The 19,805-nt window shown below is 40.4% G+C and overlaps 1 protein-coding gene across 1 annotated transcript in view; it reads right to left on the reverse strand.

The window, feature by feature from the left end:
* The window catches only part of LOC115980283 (probable trehalose-phosphate phosphatase 3), a 30,647-nt gene extending 11,504 nt beyond the window's left edge, over positions 1-19,143 (reverse strand). The window contains exons 1-3 of the mRNA XM_031102549.1: positions 19,078-19,143; positions 18,526-18,666; positions 17,844-17,915 (exon numbers count right to left, since the gene is read on the reverse strand). Coding sequence (XP_030958409.1) covers positions 17,844-17,915; positions 18,526-18,666; positions 19,078-19,143 — 279 coding nt within the window. The remainder of the gene's footprint in view (positions 1-17,843; positions 17,916-18,525; positions 18,667-19,077) is intronic.
* Positions 19,144-19,805: the final 662 nt, after the last annotated feature.

Here is a 19,805-nt window from a genome sequence, read left to right on the forward strand (position 1 = left end):
AAAATTCTGATGCGGCAAATATATTGTTTGATCTAAGAAATAAAATGTACAGTGAAATGGATTCTCTCTTGTGATTTGAAACTAACATGCAAACCAATTAAATTAATTTCTTTGAGGTGTCTAACTAGTAAACATATACATATATTAAAATTATAGTAAGGAAGTGGAGATTTTTCAAGTAATACCAGGGACATGAATAAAAATCTTTTGTCCCATATTGAATAGTCCATTTTATATATGCAATTGTGGGTGAAAGAGTAAAAGTGGTGGGTCAATCAAAATGATAGTAATGGTTCTTAAATCATAGTCACATGTGTTATTAAATTGGGGCAAAAAATGTGAAAGATGAGATCCGTCATTTTTATTTCGCACTAACATGCATTATTACTAAAGGAAGTACCTATAAAGTGAAGCGGCAAATGATGATGCTGTGTGAAAACATAGTAACGATGAAGCATGGAGAAAAAAAATGCTGATATGCTCCAAAGCGAGGCAATTGGAATTTCCTTTCGAATCGCAAATTCGAGTGGCCATTGCAGCTCAAAGTCAGCTATGATTCTATCCACCGGAGGGTCGAGTCGATCCAGGAGTTCTTCAACGGGAGCTTCCATTTTCGCCTTCACCACTTCGTTGGAGGGCCCAAAGTCACCCATTTTTTCACGCGCGACCACGTTAGGGATGGTAGCGAAGCGAATGGTGTTGTTACTGTTATCATTTGGCTTGCTGGGGTCGGAGCCACAGATGCAGCTAAGCCACTCTTCAGTGACAACGATGGTGATGAGAATTCCATGGCCTTGTTTTGAAGATAATGACTTGCAGACACCCATCATGGCGTTGATGTGGCCTTGGCATGGGAAAGGTATCGCCGCCACGTGCCGGAAGGTGATTGATTCCATATATATATATATATATATATAGACACAAACACACAAGGTATAGAGGGATGACTAAACTGTATTATCTTTCTTGTTTTGCTTCTCTGCCCTTAACATACCAAGCCTTTTATAGGCGACGGACTTCAAACTATTATACAATCTAGCATGTGTTAACAGTGCACTCATGAATTATTTTATAGATATGCTTAATTTGTAAAATATAAACTATGTTTCTTTAATCCCATTTGTGTCTTCGTTGATACCAGTATTCATGGTTGTCGATTGTGACCACTTGGATTATAATAGTTGAGAAGGAATTTTCAAAGTTATCTTAGGAGACACATCTGCAAGGAAAGGTTATTTTTATTAAAAAAAAAAAGGGTTATGCTAAGAGTTAAGAAGAAACTAGTCGCTATAAACTATGCGATGTGCATGAAAGTTTTTTTTTTTTTTTTTTTTTAAGTTAATAACTATATATATATATATAACATTATAATTATGAATTTTCTTTATTAAGAAGATTAAAAGTAAAATATGGGTTCTAGTTAGCTCAACTAGTAAAGCATTTTGTCGACGAATAAGAGAGATCAGGGTTGAATCCCACTTATACCAAAATCCAATTGATATTTTGACCTGACGATAAAAAAAAATTATTAAGGAATAGATGCTATAGATTGAAATACTATCATAACTATAAATAAATAAATAAAATATGTAAAACAAAACAAACTTTCTCAAGAACTCAAAAGGTAAGTTGAGAAAATATTTGTGGGGCCCGGCCCAGAAATAATGGGCTATTCCAAATTCAGGCCCGTCCGAGGAGCGTCTTGTCCGAAGAGAAACCACGTATGAAGCATTACTCAATCCCAATAAACGCCAAGGAAACCTGTCCGAGGAGTAACTCCTCCTCGGACATCACAAAGCCCAGACGAGGAACTCTCTCCAGCCACTTCAGTTCATCCTCCCAACATATAAAATGAATAAAATCCAAAATATCCCATGGAGAGCTACCACCACATTAATTGCGCCCCAACCACCCTCTTGGCCGCATTAATGAGGAAATGACCCCTGAACAGTACCGCCTTGGCCTCTGCAACTCACAAGGGGAGAGATGAGGGCGTCTGATGGGACAGGCACTCAAGTAGATGCTTAGATGATCAACAAGTGTAAGGTTGAGATGAGAGGAGGGGAACTATATAATGTAGTGGAGTCCCTCAAAGAAGGGGACGAAAAATACTGTATGAGGAACTAAAGAAATAGAATTATACGTGAGAGATCCATTCTTGTGCTTTTGTCTTCTGCAACAATACTGTCCATGTATCAGACCGAATAGGCTCACTGAGGCTAAGTTCTTTGACCCATCCTCTACAAACATTTATTGTGGGTTGCGCTTTGGGCCAGGGCCTGATCAATAGAATTTGGACTAGGAAAATCGTGCAACTACAATTGGCGCCGTCTGTGGGAAGAACTAAAGCATCAGCTAGTGCAACGGTCGAGCATGGCAGAACTGGCTCCGCACCAGGAGGATCCTCACCAGGCTAATTCCCAACGGACACAACCCGCCGAGTCCCAGAGGCAAAATAACCCCGTCAACCCAGGCCCCAGGGGAAATCATGAGGGAAGTATGCATACTACCCGGACCAGCCATAGTCACACTCAGATAGGAAGTCACGTGTCTCAGAGGCGAAATAGTCACCAGGCCATGCAGCGAGAGATAGATGACCTAAAAAGGGAGTTACGGCGCGTGCGGCGAAGACGATCTCACTCTGACTCAGGCGAGTCTTCTAATGCGGAGGATGCGAGTTACAGACAAAGGTCAAGGACCCCCCCCAAGTGAAACCTTTACCTACGAAAAGGAACCACGCCCTGTGCGGAAGTATGAGAGCACATCTAGCAAGGGTTCGGGAAACGACGCCATGAAGAAGGCGTTGGATCAGGTTTCAAGGTCCCCCTTCACGTATAGAATTGAAGGGGCTCAGCTGCCTCGACGGTTCAACCAACCAGCATTCGCCATCTATAACGGTCGATCAGACCCGGTAGAGCATGTGAGTCAATTTAACCAAAAGATGGCGATCTACTCACAAAATGAAGCCCTTATGTGTAAAATCTTCCCGTCCAGCTTGGGATCAATGGCGATGAGGTGGTTCAACGGCCTGAAGACAAATTCCGTAAGCTCTTACAAGCAGCTCACTCGGGATTTCTGCTCCCGCTTTATCACCAACACCAGAGTCCCCAGGCCCCTCGGTTCGCTATTGTCCTTATCCATGCACGAGGGAGAGACTCTGAAAGCATACTCCGATAGATACTGGGAAGTATATAATGATCTGGATGATAACCATGATGCTGTCGCTATCAGCACATTCAAAAGCGGCCTCCCTACCGACCATGGTTTAAGGAAATCCCTCACTAGTAAACCGGTTGCCAACGTTGATCAGTTGAGGGATAGGATAGACAAGTACAAAAGAGTGGAGGAAGATCAGCTGCAAGGGAGGGGAAAGGAGAAGGTTATCCACCCCAAAGCAAATGATTTCAGGTCGGAACGGCACAACCCTGGTCAGCCGAGGAGAGATTTTTCACGACAGGCTGGGCAGAGTAACCCGCAAACAGTGAATTCCATATTCAGAGAGCTCGTACAACAGGTACTGGAGAAAGTAAGAGACGAGCCCTATTTCAGGTGGCCGGGAAAGATGGCTGGAGACCCTTCTAAACATAACCAGAACCTGTACTGCCACTATCATCAAGACCATGGGCACACTACTGAGGACTGCAGGAATCTGTGGAATCATCTAGATCAGTTGGTCCGAGAAGGAAAGTTACGTCACCTGCTGCACCCGTCGAGTGGCCACACCAGCCAAGCAACACAAGAGCCTCGAAAGGACGTGACCTTAAAACCACCCACCGGGACGATACATGTCATCCTCGCCGCACCAGGAAGAACGGGGCCACCCATCCCCAGGGTGTTAGTTGTTGATCGGCTCCCCTCCGGGGGCAGGCAAAGGGAACACAAAAGGTCAAAAAAGGGAAGCTCTTTGATACTGGGGTTCTCGGATGAGGATAAGAAAGGAACTATTCAACCTCACGATGATGCCTTGGTGGTCACTCTGAGGATTGGGGGCTTTGACGTGAAAAGGGTGTTGGTGGATTCGGGAAGTGCAGTAGAGATAATGTACCCTGATCTATACAAGGGGCTGAACCTGAAGCCAGAAGATTTAGCAGTTTATGACTCCCCCCTTCTCAGCTTCGAGGGAAGAATGGTTACGCCAAAAGGACAAATCCGACTACCCGTACAGACTGGGGCGGAGGTGGTGGAGGTGAATTTTATCGTGGTCGACGCATATTCACCCTACACCGCGATAGTCGCCAGGCCATGGATCCATGCCCTGGAAGCCGTAACCTCCACACTTCATCAGAAAGTGAAATACCCATCCAAAGGACAAGTAGAAGAGATCCGAGGAGATCAGGCCGTATCCAGGTAGTGTATGGTGGCCGCCGTCTTACATCGGCCCCATGCCGAGTCCTTGGCCCCTGAAAGTTTATAGCAATCAGTCGCCTCGGCAGAGCAAGACGACGGACTAGCCGAGGAGATAAGGTGTGAAAGTTTAGATAAAATCGCTATCAACGACGACCCGGAGAAGTTCTTTCTGGTTGGCTCTGAATTGCCCTCTCAAGAAAAGGAGGAACTGGTCAGATTTCTTAGAGAAAATGTCGACGTGTTCGCATGGGACGCCTGCGACGTCCCGGGCGTTGATCCTAGCCTTATTTGTCACCACCTGAACGTCAACCCCTCTTCCACTCCGAAGAAGCAGCCACCCCGACGCCCTTCAAAGGAACATGCTAGTGCCGTAAAAGACGAAGTGGCAAAACTAAAAAGAGCGGGGGCTATCAAAGAGGTCTTTTACCCGAAGTGGTTGGCAAACACTGTGGTGGTAAAGAAGAAGACAGGGAAATGGAGGGTCTGCGTAGACTTCACGGACCTGAACAAGGCGTGCCCAAAGAACCCATTCCCCCTACCCCGAATTGATCGATTGGTGGATGCAACCGTTGGGCACCCTCGAATGAGCTTCCTGGACGCCTTCCAAGGCTATCATCAGATACCCCTTGCGCTGGAGGACCAAGAGAAAACGGCTTTCATGACGCCCATCGGAAATTATCATTATAAGGTGATGTCGTTTGGGCTAAAGAACGCAGGCTCAACCTACCAAAGGATGATGACTCGGATGTTTGAACCACAACTGGGCAAGATCATTGAGGTTTATATAGATGATATGGTTGTCAAGAGTAGAAGGGTGTCCGAGCACGTGAAGGACCTCGGAACAATCTTCACTATATTAAGGGAGCACCGGTTGCGGCTGAATGCCTCCAAATGTTCATTCGGGGTCAGGTCTGGGAAATTCCTAGGGTATATGGTCACCCACAGGGGAATAGAAGTAAGTCCCGATCAAATCAAAGCCATTAACAGCCTACAGGCTCCTCGGAATCCGAAGGAAGTACAGAAGCTCACTGGCATGATTGCGGCATTGAACCGGTTCATATCGAGATCGGTGGATCGATGTCGGCCTTTCTACCTCCTGATAAACAAATGGAAAGGGTTTGAATGGTCGGAGGATTGTGTTCGGGCTTTCCAGCAGCTTAAGGAATACTTGTCGCGACCACCCATCATGTCTAGTCCTGAGGCAGACGAGGTGCTGTTTGCGTACATCGTTGTAGCTCCCCATGCTGTGAGCCTGGTACTGGTACGGGATGATAATGGGGTGCAGCGACCAGTTTACTATGTGAGCAAATCCTTACATGAGGCTGAGGTGAGATACCTACCTCTGGAAAAGGCAATCCTGGCGATAGTACATGCCACCCGGAAGCTTCCTTACTACTTTCAGGCGCATACGGTCATCGTTCTGACTCAGCTTCCCCTTCGAGCAGTGCTTCGAAGCGCTGACTACACCGGAAGGATCGCCATGTGGAGTGCGCTTTTGGGGGCCTTTGATATTAAATATATGCCCCGATCCTCCATCAAAGGACAGGTCCTCGTAGACTTAGTGGCAGAGTTTGCAGAGCCCTCTGAAGAAACAATAACTGAGGAGAAAGACATGGATGGAAAATCGGTTGGTGCGATTTCAACGGGAACCATGCATTGGAAGGTCTACGTGGATGGCGCAGCCAACCAAAGAGGGTCGGGAGTGGGGATAGTTTTAATATCCCCAGACGGTGCTGCCATTGAAAAATCACTGAGGCTCGGATTCTCGGCTACAAACAATGAGGCCGAATACGAAGCCTTACTTCAAGGAATGACGATGGTTCAAAGGTTGGGCGGAAGAGTAATAGAAGCATTCTCGGACTCCAGACTGGTAGTCGGACAAGTGATGGGTGAGCTGGAAGCTCGAGATACTAGGATGCAGGAGTATCTGGGGCAGGTTAAGCGGCTGCAAACGAATTTTGAATCCTTCAATTTGACGCCCATTTCTAGGAGTATAAACACCCATGTGGACTCGCTGGCCACTCTCGCCACGTCTTCGGCACATAATCTACCGCGGATGATCCTGGTTGAAGATCTAGCTCAGGCAAGTCCTATCAGCAGAAGCCCGACCGGAGTCCATCAGATCAGAAAGGGTCACAGCTGGATGGACCCCATAAAAAAATTCCTTCAAAACGACATCCTGCCGGTGGAAAAATTGGAAGCCGAGAAGATACGTAGGAATGCTCCCCGGTTCTGGCTGTCAGAGGACCACAAACTATATCGACGCTTCTACTCTGGACCGTACCTGCTTTGCGTGCATCCAGAAGAATCCGAATCTATACTTGAAGAGTTACACGAGGGGATTTGTGGAAGTCATACCGGAGGAAGGTCACTAGCGCACAGGGCACTTACCCAAGGGTATTGGTGGCCAAATATGCAAAGAGAGGCCCAAGAATACGCTAAGAAGTGCGACCAGTGCCAAAGATTCGCCCCGAATATTCACCAACCCGGAGGGGTTCTCAACCCCCTCTCGAGTCCATGGCCGTTCGCACAATGGGGCCTTGATCTAGTTGGACCCTTCCCCAAGGCCGCGGGGAATAAGCGATATATAATAGTCGGAACGGATTACTTCACTAAATGGGTGGAAGCTAAACCATTGGCCAACATTAGGGACGTGGACGCCCAAAAATTCATCTGGAAGAATATCATCACCCGCTTCGGGACTCCGCGTACACTCATTTCCGACAATGGTCTGCAGTTCAACAGTAAGAACTTTAGGGAGTATTGCCGCGAGTTTGGAATCATCAACCGATATTCCACCCCCGCCTACCCTCAGGGAAATGGGCAGGTCGAAGCCGTGAACAAGGTCATAGTGAACGGACTGAAGAAGAGACTGGACGAGGCAAAGGGGAGATGGCCAGAAGAACTCCCCCACGTCTTATGGACTTATCGGACGACGCCGCGACGATCGACCGATGAGACCCCCTTCTCGATGACTTACGGGGCTGAGGCCGTGCTCCTGATTGAGAACAACTTTCCCACACTAAGGTCTAGATCGTTTACCCCAAACGATAACGACGAGTTATTGGAACGGAGTCTGGACCTAGCCGAAGAAAGAAGGGAAAAAGCGATGATTCACATGGCCTATTATCACCAGAAGCTGAGACAAGGGTATGATGCTAACGTCAAACCACGGCCTCTGGGACCAGGTGATCTCGTGATGAGGAAGATTCTTGGCAGCGCAAAGAACCCCTCTTGGGGCAAGTTAGGGCCCAATTGGGAGGGACCATACCGTGTCACATCCGTGGCCGGAATAGGCGCCTACTACCTAGAAGATTTAGATGAAAAAGCTGTACCTCGACCATGAAATGTAAATAACCTCAGAAGATATTATTATTAATGAGAATGGCTTAGCATACGTTTTCTTTCTTGATTATCCACTGCTTGCTGGGCTACTGACAACTATTCATAGTTTTAAACAGAACCCAAGTCCTGCATGGTTCCTCGGACCACAGACTTGGGAGAAATTATTACTCATGACAATTTTTATAAGTTTTAAACAGAACCTAGTCCTGCATGGCTCCACAAACCACAGACTAAGGGGAAATTAATACTTAAGGCAACTATTCATAGTTTTAAACAGAACCCAAGTCCTACATGGCTCCTCAGACCACAGACTTGGGGGAAATTATTACTCATGACAATTTTTATAAGTTTTAAACAGAACCTAGTCCTGCATGGATCCACGGACCACAGACTAAGGGGAAATTAATACTTAAGGCAACTATTCATAGTTTTAAACAGAACCCAAGTCCTGCATGGCTCCTCGGACCACAGACTTGGGGGAAATTATTACTCATGACAATTTTTATAAGTTTTAAACAGAACCTAGTCCTGCATGGATCCACGGACCACAGACTAAGGGGAAATTAATACTTAAGGCAACTATTCATAGTTTTAAACAGAACCCAAGTCCTGCATGGCTCCTCGGACCACAGACTTGGGGGAAATTATTACTCATGATAATTTTTATAAGTTTTAAACAGAACCTAGTCCTGCATGGATCCACGGACCACAGAATAAGGGGAAATTAATATTTAAGGCAACTATTCATAGTTTATACAGAACCCAAGTCCTGCATGGCTCCTCGGACCACAAACTTGGGGGAAATTATTACTCATGACAATTTTTATAAGTTTTAAACAGAACCTAATCCTGCATGGATCCACGGACCACAGACTAAGGGGAAATTAATACTTAAGGCAACTATTCATAGTTTTAAACAGAACCCAAGTCCTGCATGGCTCCTCGGACCACAGACTTGGGGGAAATTATTACTCATGACAATTTTCATAGTTTTAAACAGAACCCAAGTCTTGCATGGCTCCTCGGACCACAGACTTGGGGGAAATTATTACTCATGACAATTTTTATAAGTTTTAAACAGAACCTAGTCCTGCATGGATCCACGGACCACAGACTAAGGGGAAATTAATACTTAAGGCAACTATTCATAGTTTTAAACAGAACCCAAGTCCTGCATGGCTCCTCGGACCACAGACTTAGGGGAAATTATTACTCATGACAATTTTCATAGTTTTAAACAGAACCTAGTCCTGCATGGCTCCTCGGACCACAGTCTTAGGGGAAATTATTACTTATGATAGATTGGGGGACTATTACTTAAAAGGAAATCATTTTAATGCGTTCGCGCAGTCGGGCACCATCGCAACCCTCAAATGCGCAACCCAAAAACCCCTTTCATTTTGACCGTTTACTTGTATCTACATCGTTGCGAATGTTTAAAGGGAAAAAAGAAAAAAGAGCGTTACTGGCATACATCCGTAGTAAGCAAAACGAACATTTTATATTAGTATTCTGAGTACATTAGAAAGAGAGGTCCTTACAAAAGGATAAAAAAAAAAATAGGACGACTCTCATTTAAAAAAAAAGAAAAAGAGAGAAGCATAAAGAGCTAAGCCTGGGCAGGAGGATCTTCTTTTGACTCGGGCTGAGGGGGAGGAACCTCTATGGAAGAGTCCGTAACATGATCTTTCGCCATATCAGGCACAGGTGCGGCGCCAGGCACCACCAGATCCTGCTCAGAGGCCGCTTGGACACCATCAGGATGTTCTCGGATCTCCTTAGGATAGAAAATGCTCTCGGGCAGTCTCAGCGCCGAGTCAGCAGGAACTCCTGCAGCGTCGAGGGCACGAGACCATGAGATGCCGCAATATTCCCGGCATACCTCGGGGATCTCCTCGGATAGCCTAGCCTCCGTCTCTTCGGCCCCGAGCTGGCGAGCGGCACTCTTCTCAGCCTCTGTGGCCTCTCGGATCAGTTGGGCCTCCTCTTTGACCCGTCGCAGCTCATCCTCGACCTTTTGCAGAGCAGTCTTGAGGTCCTGCACTGCCTGTTTCTCGGTGGCGAGGTTAATCTGGGTCGAGAACAGCTCCTTGCGCTGGTCCTCCGCCTGGGCCTCAGCACTCTTCAAACCAGCGTCTGCAGATTTGCGCCGGTTCTCCGACTCCTTGAACTTGTCCATGAGTTCAGCGTAATCGTGCTGGAGGGACCCCAAGGTTTTCTCCACCTCCGCCCGCGCCTGGTTCTCGACCTTAGCCCGACTACTGTTACCGCGGCAAAATTCCTCAGCCACGAATACCTGCTGGGTAATCTACAAACGAAACAAGATTGCTTTAATCTAACAAGGTCAAATAAATTAATAAAACAGTAAAAGGATTACTTACCATCGCGAGATCCCTTTTAAGGGATAGGAAGATCTCGGGCTGAGAGAACCGCCTATAAGCCTCCATATCCCGAGGAAGGAGTAGGGGCTGCTCTAAGGCCTCGGCCACGTACCCCGCCCGGCCTCGGTTGTACTCTCGGATCGAAGCATTGTAGCGAATGGTCACCCCATCCAGCTCCAATCTGGGGCTCCATACACGCAGGGTAGCACGTACCTCCGCAAGATTCTCCTCGTCCCGACTCTCCGAGGAATTGCCCCTTCTGCTCCTTGGCGCGCGAGTGGTTTTTTACTGCTTGGTCGGCTGGGCAACCACCTCGCCCTCCTCAGGAGTGTCGGCCGGCCTTTTCTTCTTTAAGTCCGGATTAACCTTAAGGCCAAGGTCCGAGGTGTCCGTAGGGGCCACAGGAGGGAGGGTCTTGCCCTGTGGTGGAGTTGGTGCCTTCGAGGACTGTCCTTTCGATGACTGTCCTTTCGACGACTGGCCTTTCCCTCGGGAGGCCATCAACTCCTTTAGAGTTTTTCCTTTTCCTGCTATGGGCTCTATCTCTTCGTCCGAAGTATCGTCCGAACAGATAACGATGGAAGGAACACCAACTGCAGAATGTCGGTCCCGCTCTCCTTCGGGATCGGAAAGTTCCACCAAGGGGGTCTGCTGAACTTCCTCCTCAAAATAAAACTCGTCTATCTCTGCCTCAAGGGAAAGACGAGATGATTCAGCTTCCTCTTCAACCTGAACGGCAGCACCAGGCTCGTTTGGCGGAGGTAGCTGCTTTGCCAAGTAGGGATCTCTAACACCGGGCAACACGACTGGTGGCAGATCGTGTTCAGCTAGGAACCCGTCCTTGGACACATCAATCCTAGCCAACCTCGGACTACCAGCCCTTATGGCGTGACCGATAGCCTGGAAAGAGCTGCTCAGAGGTTGATAGCCTAGAACCAGATGGGCAGCACGCAACTGCCCGTCCTCGGAAACGTAGATCTCCGACCTAAGAAGGTAGTTCAATGCTGGCACGTTCACGAAGTTTAGCCGAGGGGCGACGTGAACTTTATCTGCAAACAATCAAGGAAAATGGGATTAGTTCACGAAATTTTCCAATTATAAAGAAAGCAAAAAATATATAACCCCTCAATGCTAAATCCTATCCCAAAAAGGACCGATCCTAGAGACGCCGCACCTGGGTTTCCTGCCCGAGTTGGACAATGAATACCGTCGAACCACTCCCCAGAAGCAATAAGGAAGTCATTCTTCACTGTCTTATTGGATATTGGGAGACAAGAGATCAACCTAACATCCTCGTTCCGGGATTTAAGATAATACCCCTCATCCCCGAGGCGATGACATTCGTACAGATAAGCCACATCGTGCCAAGTAAGGCCTAGATTCATCCGCTCGTTTAAGACATCTACACAGCTTAGTATCTTGAACATATTCAGGGCACACTGATACGGCGTCAACCTATGGTTGAACAAGTACTCCCTTGTAATCCTACGCATGGGAAGTGTCATCCCTCCCTCTATGAAAGCAATCATGGGGATAACGACTTCTCCCTCACGTCTATCTGTCAATACTCTTTCAAGAGGACAGTACCGCAGCCCAACCCCCGGGGGAATGTGGTATTTTTCCCTAAAAGCCTCCATAGCGGCTGAAGTTTTTACTAATTTCTCAAATCTACCCATCTGAACTGAACTGGGGAAACGAAAGTAAAAACTAAGAAGAAAAGTAGAGTCCGAGGAGGGAATTGAAATGGCGAGATGAACAAAACGTACCGGTACCTTCACAAAACGCTCGATGGGACGCCTAGAAATCTCTCTTGGACGAAACGCTTCACAGAAAACGGCTACGGTGGCGTAACGGACGCAAGTGCTCGTATATCTCTGGGATTCGATGGAGTTCTCCGGAGTCCTTTGAGATTTACGAAACGCAGATAAAAAGAAGGAACTAAACCCCTCTGACGTCTTATATAGCCAGGAGGAGAGAGAAAAAATCACTCCTGCCTAAAAATACGAGAAAAAACGATGGCCGTTCGATCTACGCCACACCGTTGGATGAGGGAACATAGCGCGTCAAAAGTAACGGTCCGCACACGCGCCATACGCTCTCCTTATTTCCATCCTCTCCCAAATATCAAAACCCCGTTTTTTCCTCCTCGGAAGGAGATAGAAACCGGAGTTTTGAGGGGCTATTGTGGGGCCCGGCCCAGAAATAATGGGCTATTCCAAATTCAGGCCCGTCCGAGGAGCGTCCTGTCCGAAGAGAAACCACGTATGAAGCATTACTCAATCCCAATAAATGCCAAGGAAACCTGTCCGAGGAGTAACTCCTCCTCGGACATCACGAAGCCCAGACGAGGAACTCTCCCCAGCCACTTCAGTTCATCCTCCCAACATATAAAATGAATAAAATCCAAAATATCCCATGGAGAGCTACCACCACATTAATTGCACCCCAACCACCCTCTTGGCCTCATTAATGAGGAAATGACCCCTGAACAGTACCGCCTTGACCTTTGCAACTCACAAGGGGAGAGATGAGGGCGTCTGATGGGACAGGTACTCAAGTAGATGCTTAGATGATCAACAAGTGTAAGGTTGAGATGAGAGGAGGGGAACTATATAATGTAGTGGAGTCCCTCAAAGAAGGGGACGAAAAATACTGTATGAGGAACTAAAGAAATAGAATTATACGTGAGAGATCCATTCTTGTGCTTTTGTCTTCTGCAACAATACTATCCATGTATCAGACCGAATAGGCTCACTGAGGCTAAGTTCTTTGACCCATCCTCTACAAACATTTATTGTGGGTTGCGCTTTGGGCCAGGGCCTGATCAATAGAATTTGGGCTAGGAAAATCGTGCAACTACAATATTCATTTCTAAACAATATTTACTTACAAAATTTTGTACATCATCAAAGTGCACTAGATATTGGCAATTAATATTGATTTAAAAAATTCATAAAATCCAAGTTTCACACCCTATATCCAAAAAAAAAAAAAGTTACCTCTCTAAACATTTATAAATCAAGAATTGTTTTTTGAACATACACTTTTAGGATCCAAAACCTAATATAAACAAAAATTGGAACAAAAAAGAAAGCCAAAATAACATCCAAATTCAAATTTTCTCTCCCTAATGTCTAAAATAAAGAAAAAATATCTCAAACCCAAATTAAAATGAAATTAATGTCATAAGATGTAGTATTTGTAATAATCAATTATTCAAATAATTGGTAAACACAATCAAATACATAGCCAAGTCAAGCATGATATTATATAAACTTAAATTCTCACTTTCAAAACAAGTATTTACCTAAACTTTATATATACATATATATATATATATATATATATATATTAATCCAAACCAAATTCATAAGAATGGGAGCTTGTGATGGGGAATCAAAACACTAAAACGTATCACCCTAAAGTAAAGTTGCAAGAAAAATGTGCTAAAAAAAGGCAAATAAAATAATAAATACATAGAAGAGAGAGAGAGAGAGAGAGAGAGTTTTTTTTTTTGTAGGAAGAATGTGGAATGAATTAGAGAGAAGTAATAAAGTTATAAAAACAAAGGACTAAGGAGATTTAAAAAAGAGAGATGAAGAGTTTGAAAAAGAGTAACAATGGTGATGAACTATGGGGGAAGAAGAAGAATTAAGAAAGGGAAAAAAGGGGTTGGAAGAATGATAGGAAGAAAGAAAAGTCAATATTCCAAAATTAATTACTAAACCTCCATTCTATATATTGTATATTTGTATGGATATTAATATTTCTTTATACTTCCTTCGTCCAACTTTTTTTGTCCTCTATTCCATTTTGGGATGTCTCAAAATATTGTCCTGTTTCAAAAAATAAAAGTCATTAATTTACTAATGTTCCTATTATACCCCTATTAATTTATTAATTAAATTTTTTGATAAATTTTTTTTAAGGATAATTTTGAAAACTTATACATTTTTACATGTTCTCTAAAAAAATTTGACTTTTCAAACAGAACAAAAAAAGTGGGATGGAGATAGTATTTTATATTAAAAAAACTAATTGACATTGAAACTAAATTTAAGGATGACATCTGTAATTGTTGAATACATTGGCAAAGGGAAACATGTAATCATTTGGAGAAAAAAGAGAACAAGTTTTTTATGGATAATTGAAAAAGGCAATAGAAGGAAAAACAACTTAGGTACATATGTATTTCAGTAAATTATGTGTTTTATACTTCTAATAATGACAAATTTTTAAGATTAATTTAAAATGTTGGTTTTAGTTAACTCAATTGGTAAAATTTCTGATGGTTGAATAAGAGATCTGGGGTTCAATCTCTGCCTATATTAAAAATCAATTGATGTCTTGATTTAATGATAAATAGCTATTATTAGGAGTAGACGCCATAAGTTGAAACTATTTAAAAAAAAATGAAAAAAGAAGAAGAAGAAATAGTACACATCAAAATGCTTATTTATTTGGGTGTATTAAAGAAGCTCAAATGTGTATGACGTGTATAAAACGTTGTTTGCTATGTGACATCATAGGGTTTACATCACTCTAAAAGATAACGTATATACTTGATGTATTAAATAATACAATTAATATAAGATTGGGCATTGGAATCAAAGAGATAGAGTCATGTGGAAGCATGCACATCCTAGGTGCAAAAACAATGACAAAAAATTATTAAGGTTTTTGGATATATAAATATAATAAGGGATTTCTCATTCTTTTATTTTTTTGAGAAACATAAGTCATTTCTATGTAAACAGCCTGGTTGTTCTTTAAGGTTTATGTTTTATTTATTTAATTCTTTTAATTTTTTATTAAAAAAACAAGGTTTGTGATATTTTGAAAATGTAATATTATTACCGCGCAATCTTAACATGATGAGCACTTTACAAATACAAGTTATCACTTTTTAAAAACAAATTCTGTGAGGTGAGGAGTAAGAGGGAAATTCAAGCCTCTAGGTGAGATAATTTTAGAATAGAATTTCTATTTTTTTTTAAAAAAAAATATATATATAATCTTAAAATTCTTTGGATTCCTTAAATGCTACTAAAAAATTACGACTTTGCTAAGGGATTTACGCCATGAGCTATGCGTATAAGGGTCTCCGCAAGTTCACTAGTGATCAGTTTGCTATATATAATATGTACTTTAATAGGGATGGCATTATTTCATCATTGTTGTTTGGTGATGCATGTTGGATGTCATTCTTCTGAAATAGGGACAGGCACTATTCCAATTTGTGGACAGTACTATTCCAAGTTCTTGAACAAGTTCCATGGCTGTTTGGTTACAAGAGAACTATAACCCAAAACCAGTTTTAGATATTCTAATTCTGATCTGCACCTACCCTCTTACACCAAAAATCCTAATTGATATTTTTTGTCTGATGATAAAGAGCAATTATCAAAAGTAAACATAGAAAGAGATAAAAAAAATAAAAAAATAAAAAAATAAAAAATAAAAAAAAGAGAAGAATGACTAAATAATTGAGAAGAAGAAGAGACAGAAGAATAATCCAAACAGCCGATCGAGAAGGAAGACCAAGTTCAAAGTGCCAACCAAAAAAAAAAAAAAAACTGATTTTAATAAAACAACTAATATGATTTTTCATGGGCCATGGAGGACTTGATGTACATATAAAAATCATACTTTTTAGAACCTTGGCATAGGGGAAAGGCATATAAGAAGAAATAGCCCTCATATATAACTATAAACAATTGACCATATATGATAACAATGTAACAAGATCCAATTAGTATGAACCAGTTCACCTCTGCCTAATAAGCATACCTCATATTGAGAAGTTAGCATCTCTCTACCTAATTAACCTCCTAAACATACCAAACAAAGATGTTTTTTTATATCCACAATCCTTTTTCCACTTTGCTAAAAGTATTAGGAAGGACATGACCTCTATTGGGTCACGTAAAGAGTATAGGGCTTCTGTCTCCATTGGAGTAGAGGAAACAACTATAGGAAATCCTCTTCCAATGCTCTTAATCATCTGCAAACATTTATACACAAATTACATTAGTGTGGCTCTAAATACAAGCCTGATCATTCATCAAAATTAACAAAAAGAGTTAAATGCATGATTTCAATGGTTTTGGCAACATCCACCAAGCCTATGGAAGAAGAGGGGGTTTGATCAATATTTAATGGGTTCATCTAGCTAGGCTTTAAGAAGAATCAACACATTTAAAATTGGTAACAATAATAAAGTACCATCAAGTAGATAATCTATACCTTAAAAGCATCCTCATCAGTTTTATCGTCTCCTATATATATAGGAAGGACCTCGCTATAATTTTGAAAACCAAGAGTATCAAGTAAATATTGCAAAGCAAGACCTTTATCCAGTTTATATTAGGTCGGATTTCCATGACCTATAACAAAAATACAACATTAACAAAAACAATAAGTCTTAATCAAAAAATTTTGGAGTCAGTTATAAATTTTTTACAGAATAATTATGATTGAAAACATGCATATAATAAGATCTATCTTCCACCAAAAAAAATCAAAAGAGATAAATTATATGATTGCATGATTGATTTTTTCCAAACTTTACTACTACTTAATGGAAAATTATATTTTTAAGAAGGGAGAAATCTTAAAATTTATTATAAAGATAACAAAAAAAATTTATACCTCTTTTCCATCGGATATACGGAAGTCTTTATAGGATTTCATTGCAGATTCCACCTTCTCCTTAAGTACGCCAACATTCTGCATTAATTTTGACATGCAATCTTATTATCTACAAATTTGAGAACTACTATATTTTACCATGTTTTTTATGTGTTAACAATATCATTGCTATCATATTGCATTTATTTTTATTTGATCATATCAAATTATCATTATTGCATTATAATATTACATCTTCATTCACACATCGAAAGTGTACGGAGAGGCAAAATTTATTGTCTTCAACCATGGCACCTTTTATGCCTCTTGTTATTTCTTGCAACATAACCTTTATCTGCAAGAGAAGCAAAGCATTATTGAAATTTAAAAAAAAAAAAAAAAAAGATAATTTATTTGCATTCTAATACCACAAAGTCCTAGCTAGGAACAAAAGGAGGAGTTTTTGATACTATAACCATGCATTTTCGTATCAGTTTGCCATTTTATCCTTGACAAAGAGGATACAAAGTTTGTAAACAGTACATCATTTCTTACCGTTTGAATTCTAGGCAAGAAGTCCTGTGCTGGGCAGAAGTTAACCATGTCATTACCCTACAAAAACAAACAATTAATGTAAAACGTTTAGGATATTTTCATTGCAATTTAAATTTTGATTTACAGGTTTTGAACACAATATAAAAAATGCAATTTCCATGACAAGCACCAAGTATAGAAAATTAACCACAAAAAATTGAGAAATATACCTTTTCATCAATAGTCCTAGTTTGATGCTTGTGGTAACCGTAATAGAGAAAAACTGATGGGGTTGATATATCCATCCCATGACTTCTAGCATGATAGATATTATTTAATCTCACAAATTGGAACACCTAGAGAAAAAACACTTGTTAATATTACAAATGTGTTAATTAGTTATAAAAAAAAAAAAATGGATATATAAGATCTAGCTCATTGTTGCACTAATTGTTATAGGTCACTTCACAATTAGAAGTAGAGTAGGGGGCATAAAGGTCAAGATTCAAATCTTTAAAAAAAAGTTTCACATAAATACAGTTAGACTTAGATTAGACTGTAGTAAAATTTCTATCTCATATAAGAAATTTTGTTAGAGCAATTTACCTTATCCCTAGACCTTCCAGAGATAATTGAAGTTGGGAAATGTTTACCAACTTTTCTTACCGCCGAACGCATCTGCCAATCGATAGGCACACAACTATAGTGTTATAAGACGACATCTTTTTGGAGGAACAAATTCATTCATTAAAAATAAATAAATAAATAAATAAATAAAAAAACCTTGCATATACCATACTAAAATGATGCTGTCAGTTTGCAACGTTTTTATAATGTGTATTGTTGGAGTAAGAGAAAATGATTAAAAAAAAAGATGTTAATAGTTTTGATTTAAGTTACTTTAAAAAAAAAAAAAATTATTAGAAGTGGATTTTATACATTGAAACTATCTTAAAAAAAAAAAAAAAAAAAAAAAAAAAAAAAAAAACTAAAACTGTTTCTTTTTATATGCTATAGCCATGTACTTCTATAGCACAAGGATTAACCAACAAAGTAAGAAAAAAAATGTTCAAATCATAGTAATAGGCATAAATTTATAATGTTTTAGTTTCAGTCAAATGAATTCCAAACGATACACGAACCAGTTAAAAAAAAAAAAAATTAGGCAATTTAGTTCTTCCTCCATAAAATTTGTGGGGATTTTTTACTACAAAAATATAGTCTTTAATAATGTATGTGTGGTCACAATTAATGCATGTTCTAACTTTTTTTTAGATAAAGTACTTACTGCATCAGACATGTAAGCTTGATCAGGGTCGTTTACAATTGGTGAGAGGGTTCCATCGTAATCCAAAAATACAACAATCTGTTTCTCATAAGCCACTCTCTTTATTTCATCAAAAGAGCTTAAGGCAGAAGGATGATTTTTCTATAGCAGCCAAACAAAAAACTTGTTAGTAATTTACTACAACAACAAAGTTTTAATGTGCTTTTGGATTGGCTTTTCTTGTGTGTTGATTTGTTTATTTGTTGAAAGTTGATAAGAATATATTTGTACCTATAAAAAAATTGAGTTTTTAAGAAATAGTGCATAAACAAATATGCTAAATATATGTTTTTTTTTTCTTAAAGAAAAACTAATGTACACAATAATGTATACCCAATGAAAAGAGAAAGGTATATAAAGTAAGAAATTAAGTATAAAAGATAGTTTGTAATGAGTTGAAAACTTGAAAATTCTTTTAATCAAAGATTCATAGCAAAATGGTAATATAAGGCATCACATGATAAACTATCGGTATCTCGTGTGGTTTGGTCATTAAATTTAGTGTGTGCTTACCAGCCATACATCATAAGAACCATTAATTGCTCTGTCGTCAAATCTTTCTTTTGAGTTGAATTCCATGCTTAAGGGACCTAAATTAAGGTGGTTGTCGATATACCATAGTTAAATGAAATATTTGAGTTAGTTAATTTTGCAACACTAATCAAACAAAAATGAAAAAAGAAAGGAAATAAATCAAGCTCAAATCAAAGGCAAGAAACTAAGACTAGACTCATAGTTGATACAAGAATAATTGGTAGAATCGAACAAGAAATTGTGTTCATTCACATATATTTGGTTGAGACAATATCAACAATGCATAATTCACTCTTTTAACAGTTTTTTTTTTTTTTTTTCCTTTGAAAATGGATGATTTTAATTGACTAGAAAAGTTGGGTTAAAACGTAAGGGATAAAAGTGCATCAATTAATTCAACTAACCACCCAAAGATTAAAATGAACCACCTAAAGATGTTAAGAAAAAGGAAACATAAAACAACAGGCGTATTTCAAATTTTCACTTAACATTGCTTTGTGGGACCCTTTTATATAAATATATATAAATATATATATATATATATATATATATTTATATCTAAAATTGGAAGAAAAAATATTTAATGGAGTCCTACAAAAATAAAATAAAAAAATCAGGTGAAGTTTTGCACCATTAATAGACAATCTTTAAGACCCCTATAGCAATAATTCTTACCAAAAGAATTGATAAACTTACCAAAATTATAT

This window comes from Quercus lobata, chromosome 3 (genome assembly GCF_001633185.2).
Source record: "Quercus lobata isolate SW786 chromosome 3, ValleyOak3.0 Primary Assembly, whole genome shotgun sequence".
NCBI lineage: Eukaryota > Viridiplantae > Streptophyta > Magnoliopsida > Fagales > Fagaceae > Quercus > Quercus lobata.